Source organism: Leopardus geoffroyi, chromosome C1, assembly GCF_018350155.1.
Source record: "Leopardus geoffroyi isolate Oge1 chromosome C1, O.geoffroyi_Oge1_pat1.0, whole genome shotgun sequence".
Lineage (NCBI taxonomy): Eukaryota > Metazoa > Chordata > Mammalia > Carnivora > Felidae > Leopardus > Leopardus geoffroyi.
Window position 1 is genome coordinate 131,731,079 of NC_059328.1, and position 15,645 is coordinate 131,746,723.

The 15,645-nt window shown below is 37.3% G+C and overlaps 1 protein-coding gene across 3 annotated transcripts in view; it reads right to left on the reverse strand.

Annotated features, from left to right (window-relative positions):
• The window catches only part of LRP1B (LDL receptor related protein 1B), a 1,910,230-nt gene that overhangs the window by 58,456 nt on the left and 1,836,129 nt on the right, over positions 1-15,645 (reverse strand). For all 3 annotated transcript variants that reach the window (XM_045479681.1, XM_045479680.1, XM_045479683.1), the window contains exon 84: positions 14,146-14,307. In XM_045479681.1, the coding sequence (XP_045335637.1) occupies positions 14,146-14,307 (162 nt within the window). The remainder of the gene's footprint in view (positions 1-14,145; positions 14,308-15,645) is intronic.

Consider the following 15,645-nt stretch of genomic DNA (forward strand, 5'->3'; position numbering starts at 1 on the left):
ATCATTTAGAATAGAAGGAGAGATAAAGGTCTTCCCAAACAAACAAAAACTGAAGGAATTCTTCACCACTAAACCAGCCCTACAAGAGATCCTAAGGGGGATCCTGTAAGACAAGGTACCAGAGACATTGCTACAAGCATGAAACCTACAGATATCACAATGACTCCAACCCCATATCTTTCAATAATAACACTGAATGTAAATGGATGAAATGCTCCAACCAAAAGACACAGGGTATCGGAATGGATAAAACAACAAGACCCATCTATTTGCTGTCTACAAGAGACTAATTTTAGACCTGAGGACACCTTCAGATTGAAAGTGAGGGGATGGAGAACTATCTATCATGCTACTGGAAGTCAAAAGAAAGCTGGAGTAGCCATGCTTATATCAGACAAACTAGACTTTAAATTAAAGGTTGTAACAAGAGATGAAGAACGGCATTATATAATAATTACAGGGTCTATCCATCACGAAGAGCTAACAATTATAAATGTCTATGCATCAAATACAGGAGCCCCCAAATATATAAAACAATCACCAACATAAGCAACCTTATTGATAAGAATGTGGTAATTGCAGGGGACTTTAATACTTCACTTACAACAAAGGAGGTCATCTAGACACAGGATCAATAAAGAAACAAGGGCCCTGAATGACACATTGGATCAGATGGACTTGACAGATATATTTAGAACTCTGCATCCCAAAGCAACAGAATATACTTTCTTCTCGAGTGCACATGGAACATTCTCCAAGATAGATCACATACTGGGTCACAAAACAGCCCTTCATAAGTATACAAGAATTGAGATCATACCATGCATACTTTCAGACCACAATGCTATGAAGCTTGAAATCAACCACAGGAAAAAGCCTGGAAAACCTCCAAAAGCATGGAGGTTAAAGAACACCCTACTAAAGAATGAATGGGTCAACCAGGCAACTAGAGAAGAAATTAAAAAAATATATGGAAACAAATGAAAATGAAAATACAACAATCCAAATGCTTTGGGATGCAGCGAAGGCAGTCCTGAGAGGAAAATACATTGCAGTCAAGGCCTATCTCAAGAAACAAGAAAAATCCCAAATACAAAATCTAACAGCACACCTAAAGGAAATAGAAGCAGAACAGCAAAGACAGCCTAAACCCAGCAGAAGAAGAGAAATAATAAATATCAGAGTAGAAATAAACAATATAGAATCTAAAAAAAAACTGTAGAGCAGATCAACGAAACCAAGAGTTGGTTTTTTGAAAAAATAAACAAAATTGATAAACCTCTAGCCAGGCTTCTCAAAAAGAAAAGGGAGAGGACCCAGATAGATAAAATCATGAATAAAAATGGAATTATTACAACCAATCCCTCAGAAATACAAGCTATTATCAGGGAATACTGTGAAAACTCATATGCCAACAAACTGGACAACCTGGAAGAAATGGACAAATTCCTAAACACTCACACACTCCCAAAAGTCAAACAGGGAGAAATAGAAAGCTTGAACAGATCTATAACCAGTGAAGAAATTGAATCAGTTATAAAAAATCTCCCAACAAATAAGAGTCCAGAACCAGATGGCTTCCAGGGGAATTCTACCAGGCATGTAAAACAGAAATAATACCTATCCTTCTCAAGCTTTGCCAAAAAATAGAAAGGGAAGGAAAACTTCCAGACTCATTCTAGGAAGCCAGCATTACTTTGATTCCTAAACCAGACAGACACCCAGAAAAAAAAAGAGAATTACAGGCCAATATCCCTGATGAATATGGATGCAAAAATTCTCAATAAGATACTAGCAAATCGAATTCAACAGCATATAAAAAGAATGATTCACCATGATCAAGTGGGATTCATTCCTGGGATGCAGGGCTGATTCAACATTCGTAAATCAATCAATGTGATACATCACATTAATAAAATAAAAGATAAGAACCATATGATCCTGTCAATCGATGCAGAAAATGCATTTGACAAAATTCAGCATCCTTTCTTAATAAAAACCCTCGAGAAAGTCGGGATAGAAGGAACATACTTAAACATCATAAAAGCCATTTATGAAAAGCCCACAGTTAATATCATCCTCAATGGGGAAAACCAAGAGCTTTCTCCCTGAGATCAGGAACACGACAGGGATGTCCACTCTCACCACTGTTGTTTAACATAGTGTTGGAAGTTCTAGCATCAGCAATCAGACAACAAAAGGAAATCAAAGGCATCAAAATTGGCAAAGATGAAGTCAAGCTTTTGCTTTTTGCAGATGACATGATATTATACATGGAAAATCTGATAGACTCCACCAAAAGTCTGCTAGAACTGATACATGAATTCAGCAAAGTCACAGGACACAAAATCAATGTACAAAAATCAGTTGCATTCTTATACACTAATAATGAAGCAAGAGAAAGACAAATAAAGAAACTGGTCCCATTCATAATTGCCCCAAGAAGCATAAAATACCTAGGGATAAATCTAGCCAAAGATGTAAAAGATCTGTATGCTGAAAACTATAGAAAGCTTATGAAGAAAATTTAAGAAGACATAAAGAAATGGAAAAACATTCCATGCTCATGGAATGGAGGAATAAATATTGTTAAAATGTCAATACTACCCAAAGCTATCTACAGATTCAATGCAATCCCAATCAAATTGCACCAGCATTCTTCTCGAAGCTAGAACAAGCAATTGTAAAATTTGTATGGAACCACAAAAGGCCCCGAATAGCCAAAGGAATTTTGAAGAAGAAGACCAAAGCAGGAGGCATCACAATCCCAGACGTTAGCCGCTACTACAAAGCTGTCATCATCAAGACAGCATGGTATTGGCACAAAAACAGACACATAGACCAATGGAATAGAATAGAAACCCCAGAACTAGACCCACAAAAGTATGGCCAACTAATCTTTGACAAAGCAGGAAAGAATATCCAATGGAAAAAAGACAGTCTCTTTAACAAATGGTGCTGGGAGAACTGGACGGCAACATGCAGAAGGATGAAACTACACCACTTTCTTACACCATTCACAAAAACAAACTCAAAAGGATAAAGGACCTGAATGTGAGACAGGAAACCATCAAAACCCTAGAGGAGAAAGCAGAAAAAACCTCTCTGACCTCAGCTGCAGCAATTTCTTACTTGACACATACCCAAGGGCAAGGGAATTAAAAGCTAAAATGAACTATTGGGACCTCATGAAAATAAAAACTTCTGCACTGCAAACGAAACAACAAAACTAAAAGGCAACCAACAGAATGGGAAAAGATATTTGCAAATGACATATCAGACAAAGGGCTAGTATCCAAAATCTATAAAGAGCTCACCAAACTCCACACCCGAAAAACAAATAATCCAGTGAAGAAATGGGCAGACAACATGAATAGCCACTTCTCTAAAGAAGACATCAGGATGGCCAACAGGCACATGAAAAGATGCTCAATGTCACTCCTCATCAGGGAAATACAAATCAAAACCACACTCAGATATCACCTCATTTCCGTGAGAGTGGCTAAAATGAACAAATCAGGAGACTATAGATGCTGGAGAGGATGTGGAGAAACAGGAACCCTCTTGCACTATTGGTGGGAATGCAAACTGGTGCAGCCACTCTGGAAAACGGTGTGGAGATTCCTCAAAAAATTAAAAATAGACCTACCCTATGACCCAGCAATAGCACTGCTAGGAATTGACCCAAGGGATACAGGAGTGTTGATGCATAGGGGCACTTGTACCCCAATGTTTAAAGCAGCACTCTCAACAATAGACAAATTATGGAAAGAGCCTCAATGTCCATCAACTGACCAATGGATAAAGAAATTGTGGTTTATATACAGAATGGAATACTACATGGCAATGAGAAAGAATGAAATATGGCCCTTTGTAGCAATGTGGATGGAACTGGAGAGTGTGATGTTAAGTGAAATAAGTCATACAGAGAAAGACAGATACCATATGTTTTCACTCTTAGGTGGATCCTGAGAAACTTAACAGAAGTCTATGGGGGAGGGGAAGAAAAAAAAAAGAGGTTAGAGAGGAAGAGAGCCAAAGCATAAAAGACTCTTTTTTTTTAAAAAATTTTTTTTTTCAACGTTTATTTATTTTTGGGACAGAGAGAGACAGAGCATGAATGGGGGAGGCGCAGAGAGAGAGGGAGACACAGAATCGGAAACAGGCTCCAGGCTCTGAGCCATCCGCCCAGAGCCCGACGCGGGGCTCGAACTCACAGACCGCGAGATCGTGACCTGGCTGAAGTCGGATGCTCAACCGACTGCGCCACCCAGGCGCCCCATAAAAGACTCTTAAAAACTGAGAACAAACTGAGGGTTTATGGGGGGTGGGAGGGAGGCGGGGTGATGGGTATTGAGGAGGGCACCTTTTGGGATGAGCACTGGGTGTTGTATGGAAACCAATTTGACAATAAATTTCATATTAAAAAAATAAAAGTAAATAAAAAAATCTGTCAAGTAAAAAAACAAACAAAACCCCAAAAGCTATAAGATTTGGGGACTTTTATTTTTCACCTTGAGAACCAATGATGGCACACTAGTTTTTTGCCATTTTTATCAATAATTAAGATGAATACAAATTTTTTCTAGCCTAGTATTTACTACCAAAAGAGGTCTATTTTTGCATAAAACTGAGTAATCACAATACCAGCTTATAGTGATGAAATCTTTAATAGTAAAAACCATGATTATCCTGTTAACTATAGATAGGAATCTTATTTTGTTTTCTTCTTTTAGAGTATTTAAAGATTCCTGGGGTGACTGGGTGGCTCAGTAGGTTATACGTCTGACTCTTGATTTTGGCTCAGTCCATGATCTCATGGTTCCTGAGATCGAGTCCCACACTGGGTTCTGTGCTGACAGCACAGAAACTGCTTGGGATTCTCACTCCCCCTCTCTCTCTGTCCTTCCCCCACTCATTCTTTATCTCTCTCTCTCTTTCTCTCTCTCTCTCTGCCTCTCTGTCTCTCAAAATAAATACAAAGTATTAAAGGATTTAAAGATTTCTGACTCATAGCATTTTTTTCAAAATATGTCAGTTGACATTCCAAATCTGTTATAAATAATGTGTTTTAAATTTACTCTTAAATCTACATGAAATTCATTGTTTTAAATGTTTTGTTAGCAAATGCATTTAACTAGAAACAATTTGCTTGGTTTGAGGTAAGCCTCAAGTAAATGTTTTGTTCAATCTGTATCTCTATCTGTGCATGATTTGTGTAATATATTATTTTCAAGTACACAATTCTATTTGCAGATAATTATTTATGAATCCATTTAGTTTACCTAACATCAGGGACAGCAGAATCACAATCACGGACAGCTTCTGTTCATAAAAAGCCTGCCTGCCTGCCTTCTTTCCCTCCCTCCAAACTTTCTTCCCCTCCCTTCCTCCCTACCTCCCTTCTTTTCTTCCTTTTGAGGGTTCCCAATTGGGCATGTTCAGTTTAATTCAATATAAATCCCTCTTTAGACACTTAGTAACCATTACGTGTGTGTGACATGTTATTTTCAACCTTTCCATAAGCAGCTTTGAGGCTGCGTTTCATTATCTTTCACATTATTTTGTAATAATATTCTTCCTTAAGTTGGAAAAAGAAGGGTAAATACTTATCAGTAGCTCTAATATAGCATAAAAGTAGAAGATTAAACTATCTAAACTTGGCCTGATTACTGGGTGAAGAATACTGCTTTAAGAGTATTATGAGATTAGAGTTGTCTCAAAATCAAATGAACCCGGCATAGAAAAAGTTACTGCTATGTTGCCAGAAAAAGCAATTAAGCATTCTTTTTTTTTTAATTTTTTTTTCAACGTTTTTATTTATTTTTGGGACAGAGAGAGACAGAGCATGAACGGGGGAGGGGCAGAGAGAGAGGGAGACACAGAATCGGAAACAGGCTCCAGGCTCTGAGCCATCAGCCCAGAGCCCGACGCGGGGCTCGAACTCACGGACCGTGAGATCATGACCTGGCTGAAGTCGGACGCTTAACCGACTGCGCCACCCAGGCGCCCCTAAGCATTCTTAAATAAAGGATTTTTTTAAATAATAGTTACTGAAATTATTAAACATAATTAGTAATATCCCAAGTCTAAGTTACATGGCATAGAGATAAAAGTTTATCCATAGTTCACTTTACAAACATGTTATTGGAATTTGAAACAATTGCATAAAACAATAATGGTATGCTTCTTAAGAACATGAAATAAAGTCCATTTCTGATATGTGATCCTTTTTGACTATGGAAGTTTAAGTGCAGCTGTGTCTGGCTTTTAATCTACAAAGATATGCCACTGGTTTTTTTATTCACCAAAAATTATGGGGCAAGTATCTTCAAAGAGCCTTTATACTGATAAATCCCCAATGCCTCAAACAATAAATAATACCCATAAGTGTTCAGTATAATCTGTTGAATAAATTAATTTTAATAATCAGAACATGTACTTTGACTCACATATGACATAATATCTGCTTGGAAAAAATTACCTCAGTTTCCAATAAATTCTTTTTTATATATGCACATCATCCCTAAATCTTTTCCCTCTTATTATTTTTATATTTCCAAATGATAGCATAACAGTAATAGTAAATATCTGTTTTGAATAATTCCAGTTTTATACTAGGTAAAATTATCTTCAGTAATATTTCTCTAATTCTGACAACTTCCTCTAAACCATGCAGAATAAGACAATAAAATTATTACATTACCCTATCCTAGCTTACTATTCTTCTATCATTGTCACATGAGAAAAGAAATGTATTCATTTTCCTTTACACCGATGAATTCAAACTTAATTCTATTTTTACACTATTTTTTTTTTCAAGCTGAAAACACAAGCACAAAGTTTCTCATGGAATTCATGTCTTAATCAGCTGCTCAGTAAAGGTGGCCTAGAACTTTTGTAAGCGGAATCTTGTCAGAGCACAGACAAAAAATGGGCCTGGCTGGCAGGAAATAAGCCCTTTCTACTTTGTTTACATTTATTCACATACCTAAGTCCAAGCACTGAATTAAACCCCAAGATTGATGAGGTATGCATAACATCACGGCCTGTTTCATATTCTAGGGGGGTAGAGAGTCAAGAACATGAATGATGATATAAACACAGGGTGAAAATGTCAAAGAGAAGTGCTGGGTGTCCTAGGGCAAAGGCAGGTTAAGAAGACAAAGTAGGAGGACTAGAGAGGTTAGGGACATTGAGGAGCCCATGTGTAAAGGGGCACATTTTACTTTTTCTATTTTTACTATTTTTAATGTTTATTTATTTTTGAGAGACAGAGAGAGAGAGAGAGAGAGACAGAGACAGAGACAGAGACAGAGTGTGAATGGGTGGAGGGCAGAGAGAATCTGAAGCAGGTTCCAGGCTCCGAGCTGGAGGCACAGAGCTCGATGCGGGGTTCAAACCCATGGACTGGGAGATACGACCTGAGTTGAAGTCAGACAGTTAACCTACTGAGCCACCCACGTGTCCCATAAAGGGGCACATTTTAGAGACAATGAATGGGTTTCCAGGGTTGGAAGAAAGAATAGGGCAGTGAATGCATTGTAGTAATCCAGGCAAGAGGCCTGAATAAAGGCAGTGCTTGTCTTCTCACCAAGAGAAAAAGAATCAGGGGACCCTTAGCCCAAGCTCCAAATTACTTTGTCACTCTAGTTGTGAATCCTCTAAGAATCGTGAATACTTGCACACTTAAGAAATAGCTAGTTCTCATACTTAAGAAATAGCTAGTTTCTCATGATCCTTTCCTAGCATTCTAGGCTTAGTTCTAATTGTCCTTCATACTGACAGCGACAACTGAAAACATTTTATTCTATTTTCCTGGTCGTTATTAAAATCCTTTGGTCTCTTCTGTTTGGGCTTGCCATTGGTTTAATCAACTCCAGATTAAAATTCTTATTAACACCTGTTTTCATTGGAGTAGAAACTGGCAACCCATGAGTGACATGAGCTTTGAATGTTCTCATAATGAGCCTAAAAAGATGCAGCAGAATGGTCAGGATATCAGGTGACAGGAAAATACAACAGAAGAAGCTACTTTTGGAGGCAGACCCACAAGGGTACAAATTATGGCTCCTATGTTCTTTAATGGAGCAGATTAGGGAGAATGGCTTAATCTCATTTTTGGCAATTGTAAAACTAGACTAATAATACTAACTTCACAGGGTTGTATGAGAATCTGGTAAAACATCAGATGTTCATATATTACATAAAATAATGTATAGCACCACATTTCTCTGTGACCTATACATTATATGTTTTCAATGATTTATTATTTCCCTTGGTGACCCTCCCCTAGGAAAATCAAATAGAAACAGAAAAGATAAATAGAAAAAGTCTTTCCCCTCTGGGCTTTTGTAAATTCTATTCCACTCACTGCTTCTCTTCATCTGGTTAGCTTCTTCTTTCTTCTGGCCTCAGCTTACATGTCACTTCCTTCTAGAAATCTTTCCTACAGGCCGAATTCTGTATTCTTTCCAGGAGTCTGCTAGCCACTGTATTTCATTAACCTGACTTATAACATAAGTCATATCATTTTTAGAATCACACATTAGCTTCTAAACCCTTTGAGGGCAAGGAATATCTCTGACACAGCTCTTTTTGCAATGCCTAACAGTGACAGGCCCATGGTGAACACCAAACATATTCACTGACCAATTGACTAGTGAAACAAAATTGCTCTGCAAAGCAAATGGTAAAAATAATCCCATGATGTCATCACATGTGGTTGAAAACATCTATGCTTTATAACTTTTATAAGGTACTTGATAGACTACAGTTCTAAAACCAGTTACAATAGATGAAATGGTTGGATTACTGTCTGAGTATTCCTAATTTTATAAACTTGAGCTAGTACTTAATGTCTGTATTTATTGGAACCAAAGGGAATAAACCATAAAGGTATATTGCTTTCTTTCTTTTTTTTTAAGTTTATTTCTTTATTTTGAGAGGGAGAGAGTGAGTCCACCAGTGGGTGAGGGGCAGAGAAAGAGGGAAAGGGAGAGAGAGAATGAGAATCCTAAGCAGGCTCTACTCTGTCAGTGCAGAGCCCTACATGGGGCTCAACAAGAGTTAAGAATCAGATGCTTCACCAACTGAGCTACCCAGGGGCCCCCTACAGGTGTATTTCTAATAAACTGAATGGTAACTGAAATTATAATGGTTCTCCAAGCATATTACTGATTAAAAATATCAATGAGAGCACAAACAGATTGCTATTTGATTTTAACACCCAGCTCTTAGACACAGATTTGAGCTGGCCCTCATTGGCCCTTTTGTCTTAATATTATCACTATTTAATTACTAATAACCTCATATTTAACACCTAGATTTAAATGCAAAATGCCATGCTTATAATTTTTTTTGATTTATCCTAGAAATCCTTGCTCCAGATCTGCACAAAATGGAGCTGTATTTGTTCTTAAACAACTTACTTAAAGAATACTTAATTTTACTTTGCCATTATTTATCTCTGTCTATCCTCCCTGAGTGCTGCTGTTAAAATTAATTTCTATTTAGACCTCAGGATTTTATATTGCCATTAGAATTGTGAAATGTTTTTACTCAGCACAACTAAGAACTGATGTTTTACCTCCCACTAATGGACCTTTAATTAGGCACTGTAATGAACCATTCTGTCATTCCTTCATTTATGGAGAGAAGATTTTGTATATATGCAAGATACAATTTTGACAGAATACCAGGTCCACTGAACCTTGCCGACTCACATATAATAGATCCTCAATTTATTATGCTTTTGTCAGCTGCTGGATTTATCATTTTAATGACACTGTCCACAGACTTATTTTGCTGCCAAAGAACAGCATCACCATACTGCAGGAATGTTTGTTGACATCTTGATCAACAACTCCTGGGGTCCGATTCTGACTACAATATTACTACTTTGGGACCTTGAGCAAGTTATTTAACCTCTGTCTAAGGATTAATTGGTTAATTTTAATAAGTGCTTTGCAGTAAAAGGTGGGAAGTGCTATGACTGCTAATAGTGATAATAAAATGATAATGCAGCCTTTTATAATGCATCAGGCTACCTCAGACTGTGATTCCATTAAGTTGCCAATTAAAATATATGCTAACGGAATTTATTCTTTTTAAGAAACCAAATTGCTGTAACGATGGCCACATAGCAATTTTTTAAGTTAGATCAAAGAGAATAAAAAATGGCAATGCTTCTTAAAATTTTTTTTAATTAAAGAAAAAGATCGACATCCTATGATGATGGACCAATTGGGAACAGAGAAAAGCTGCACAGAAAAATACCAGATGGTTGTACCCTGATTAAATGTAGCTCTTGTACATTAAGTTGATTGTTCTTTTATTAACTCGTCTCCAAACTGCTTTCACTTATTTATCTATGATTATTTATTTATTCGACAAATGCCATTGTTGGGTGTAATTTCAAAGAGGTCATCTTAGACAAATAGGAGGAATGCACACAATTAACAATAATATCAGATAAAAATGAATAGAAACAGACAGAGGTAAAGAAGCAGTGACTTGAAAATTCAGAAGAGAAAGGGATTCGTTCAAACTGAGGGTAGATGTGAACAACTTCAAAAAGGAAATGCCCTTTAAACTGGACGGGGACAGAAAGATAGAATTTTGCATGGAGAGATGAAGGTGAGGAAGAATCCAAGGAAAGTCCATTCCAGAGGAAGAGAATACCAGGAGAAAGTAACAATGCCAGGGGAACTGACATGTGGAGAAGCATGATAAGTTCTCCTTTACTAGAGTAAAGGAGAGGCTGCAAAAATAATCTGGATAGTAATGAGGGTCTGCATTATGCAGAATAATAGTTGGCGATGTCCCTGGTTCACTTGGAAATCTTTCAGGGTTGTGAGAATATTGGAACTGAAAAGAAAAAACTCATGAGTCAGTAAGTGGAAGTTGTGCTGAAATATTCTGCTAGCTTGAGAGGAACAAGAGGGAGGGGAGAGCGATGAAGACCTTAAACAATATGTGAGTGGGGATACCTGCATATGACTGGACTGTTTTTGCCAGATAAACTCTGCTGGCCTGTGAAACATCATTTGAGAGATAAATTAGGTAAGCAATGTGAAAAGAGCATTGGCTGAGGGTAGTGGCATCTATATATGTCAAGAGGCTAGTCTACAGGAGCAGAATATACATTTAGGGGCACCTGGATGGCTCAGTCAGTTAAACATCTGACTCTTGATTTTGGCTCAGGTCATGATCTCACGGTTCATGAGTTCCAGCCCATGCTGACAGTGAGGAGCCTTCTTGGGATTCTCTATCCCTCTCTCTTTGCTTTCCCCCCTCCCCAACCTCTCAAAATAAATAAATAAACTTAAAAAAAAGGAAGAAAAGAATATACTTAAAAAAGGAAACACCAATTTGAAACCAAATTTGTCTCTTTGCTACCGCAGAAGTGCCCCCGCACACTGTAACACCAGAGAGAACATATTTAATATTGTCTTTGCTTCTCAATTCAGTCAGTGCATATTGCTTGATTCAATGCTGTTCCATGTACTTCCTATCGTGACCAGAGACCTAGGCTACTCTGTGTGAGGGTTTGAACGGATAGCAAACTGGGGCCAGAACATTGAGTAACTTTAAGGGTTGGATTGCCTGTGGGAGATTCCTGGCTCTCCCATTTACTAACTGTGCCATCTTCAGGAGGGTCTTTGTGCCTCCTCAGTAGCCTCCTCTGTAAAATGAGAATAAAGACAACACCTAGTTCATTAGTGGGATTAAATGGGTTATTAGAATTAATGTCAAAAAAGAAGTAACTACAAGAGTGCGTGGATTTAGAAAGATCTCAGTAAATGTGATTGATATAAAAAACCATTCTTTTTATTATGAATACAACATACAGCTGTGGCTACTCTTTTGAGAATAGGTAGAGAGGGTACAGAGAGAAAACATGGAGATCAGTTAGTAATAATCCAGATAAGAAATGCCAGTAGTTTTGATGAAGGCAGTGGGGATGGAGCTAGTGAGAAGCGTTCAAATTCTGGGTATGTCTTACAGGAAAAAAAAGTGAGAAAGAAACTGAGGTGTAAACAAAGAGAGCAGTCAAGAATGAATCCAAAATAGATGATGGATTAAGATGATTAAGGAGTACACTTATGGTGATGAGCACTGGGTGATGGATGGGATTGTTGAATTACTATATTGTACACCTGAAACTAATATGGCACGGTACATTAACTATACTGGAATTAAAATAAATATAAAAATCTTTAAAAAGTTAAAATAGTGGGTTAGATTAAATAAAAAAAAATGAATCCAAGATTTTTGCACCTGAATCATGTTTCCTTTTATAGACATAGGGAAAACTGTGATAGAAGTAAGTTTGAGTAAGAAAATCAAGTTAATTTAGAGCCAGCTCAAAGTGTCCAATAGATACTTAGGTATAAAAATCTGGAATTCAGGAGATAAGTTTAGCCAGAGATATACATTTGGAATCATTTGTATCTGGACAATATTAAAAATCATACAATTAGTTGAAATTCTCTAGGTAGTAGGTCTCAATTTTGGTCACATATGTGACACATGTGGAAAACTTTAAATAATATTGCAGCCTAACAGAATCAGAATCTTTGGAGGTGATGTTTGGGAAAGTGTATTTTTAAAACTGTTTATGAAAGTGTTCCTTTGAGTCACAGGCTCAAGGAATGAGTGTTTTTGAGAAAAAAAGGAGGCATAAGTACAGTCATCAGCTGCTCCAATGTTTAAAGGTCAGAGAGATGAGGAGGAAACAGCCAAAGACGGTGAAAAGAAGCAGCCAGTAAAATGGGAGTGGAAACAAGAGAGTGGCAAATGTAAAGAAATGGCCATTTTTTAACTAGGGAGTGATTAACTGCTGAATGTGGGGTAAGATAAGAATTGATAATTGGCAATTGGATATGAGAACATGGATGACAATAAAATAAATTAATTAACTTGTCTGATGAAAGATATTTCAGCAAAATAGTGAAGATAAAAACCTGACAGAGGTGAGGTCAAAAGAAAAATAGGGAACTGTAGCATATAACAACTCATTAGAATAATGCTTCTATTTTGGATAGTAATGAGGGTAAAAAAAAATAAGCAGGGAAATAAAGTTGTGGGTAGAATGAGATGTGGGCACAAGGCAAGGTTGTTCAAGGAAGAGCTAGGGAGAGAGGAATATACTGATAAAAAGGGGACAGTTGTAAGAGATGTGTCTATGAGTAGCTAAAAGGGATTTAATGTATGAGTGGATAGCATAGCATTAGACGTAGCATGGGGTTCCTGCTCATAAGACAGAGTACATGGATATAAGATAAAGTAGTTTGAGGGATGTGATGGTGAGAGCTTGTGGTAGTTCTCTCTAGATAGATTCTATTTTGATCAATGAAATAGAAAGCAAATTCCTGGAGTGCCTGGGTGGCTCTTTCAGTCTGACTCTTGATTTCAGCTCAGGTCATGATCTCACAGTCAGAGATCCAGTCCTGCATCAGGCTGGGCATGGAGTCTGCTTAAGATTCTCTCTCCCTCTCCTTTGCCCCTCCCCCACCTCACAGGCATAAGCACGTTCTCTTTCTCTCTGAAAAAAATAAATATTTTTTAAAAAATGATATTAAGTTCCTGAACTGAGGATAAACTTGGGGAGCAGGTATTGGAAGTTTGAGGAGAAAGATGAAGATTTGACATAGACATCTAGGAGAGTTGATACATTAGCAAAATACTAGAAGCCATAGTAAGTGCCCATTTGAAATTAGTGATAAAATCTCAGGTGAGACCAGTCTGTATGATTACATGTTCTTTTTCCATTGCATCCAGCAGTGGGACACCAGTTCAGAACAGACGGAGAATTGGATTTAACCATGGTTACAATTTTCTAGGAAAGTGTAATAGAAGGGGAAGAAGGAAAAAGGAAATTGAGGGTATATACAAGGGGACGATTACAGTGATGGTTTATGGAGCCTAAGGTAGGGAAGGAAGAAACAGAATCTTTAAAATGAGAAGGATGAGAAACAATGTAAATAATTGTTGAGAGTTGGGGTGATGGAGGGAGTGACCCTGAAAAATAGGGGGTTGTTGAAATTGAGAGGAGGGAGGGAAAATAGAGATAAGAAAGTTACTTAATGTAAACATGAAAGCATGCTATCAGACTGTGTTGTGGGAGTCACTCTCACTTACAGTACTGGCATCTGTCTCCGGTGTGCTCAGGCTGGCAGTGGCAGGAGGGCTGGTTGCCGGCAGTGACACTGCAGGCTCCTCCATTTTGACAGAAATCCTCACAGACGGTCTTCCCACAGTTTGGTCCAGTGAACCCCAGTGCACAGCTGCAGGTGGGTCTTCCTGTTGGAAAAGAAAACATAACAAAAAGGAAATTATTTGACTGAAATTGTTTTCATGGAATCCTCACTAGGTAAGAAACAGGAAGCCAGGATTCCGTTCAAGGTTTGTCCACTAATTCATCTGTGAATTTAGGCAATAACATGACCTCTGTGGGTGTCAATGTTCCCATGTTTCAATAGAGCCCAGCATAGAAGATAAGTCAGGTTCACCTCAGGTAAAACAACCAGAGTGCATTTTATGATTAATTACACATTTATACAGGTGTAGTATGTTCTGAAGTACTTGTGTTATTCTTTATACTTTTCTCATCATGTCCATTTTGCTTTTTAAATTATTTTTGATAGCTTGTATTAGCTATTAGAATATAAAATGGAAACAATCCTATTTCTCAGTATTCAATCATCATGTACTACCACTGGTAAGGCATGAGCTTAGATTTATAAATAAATATTTTTAAAAGTTTAAAGTGGGCATGCCTTCTATAATATTTATGTAATTAGTAATTTTAGTTGATGTCAATATACATACTGTATTTAGTATATAAGCACTTATTAAGTCCTATTTTATTTCATTTTGATACTTTTATTCATGGGAAAGTACTGTTACTTGCAGTCTGGAAAGATGATTGAAAGCCTAATGTTAACAGCACACAGGAGCAAATCTAAGGGACCATCTATGGATATTTTTATTTGCTCTGTAAGAACGAACTTCAGAAGAAAAGGTGAACGATCCTTTAAGGTGTTTGGAACATAACACAGTTAACTGTTATATCAGGAATGAGTCTCTCTAACCGCCTTCATCAAGGACGAAGTGGAAAATGGAGGACAGAACTAGCTCTGTAGGAGAGATTAAGGAAAACAAAATGAAATAATGGCTCTCATTTGTAATGGGCAAAGAATGAAGTTGAGAGGTTGTGCAAATGTAAAGAAATAACATGACAGGGAATAAAAAAGAAATTCAGGTATAGATCTGAATTAACTAGGACTCAGAAATGTCAGTTGACTAGTATTAGAGACTATCCAACCATCTCCTCTCTCACCTTTGTAGACATGAGTCATAATTAGAATGGTCATAAAAATGTATGAGATAAGGCTTAAGACTTGAACTGTGAAAATGATATAAGTTTTCTCTATTGCCATAGATTCTACATTCTACGTTTTTTTTTGAAAAGCATTCGTAAGTGAATAAAATGTCTCTAAAATAAAATGCACCCTCGTTTCCAAGAGAATAAATAAATCAAGCTTCCACAATTTATTTATTTTGCTTTGAAAGTGCTCCATATACTTAAACATGCTTGAAGCTACTGCTTCTCAATGAAGAAAGTTATATACATTTTTA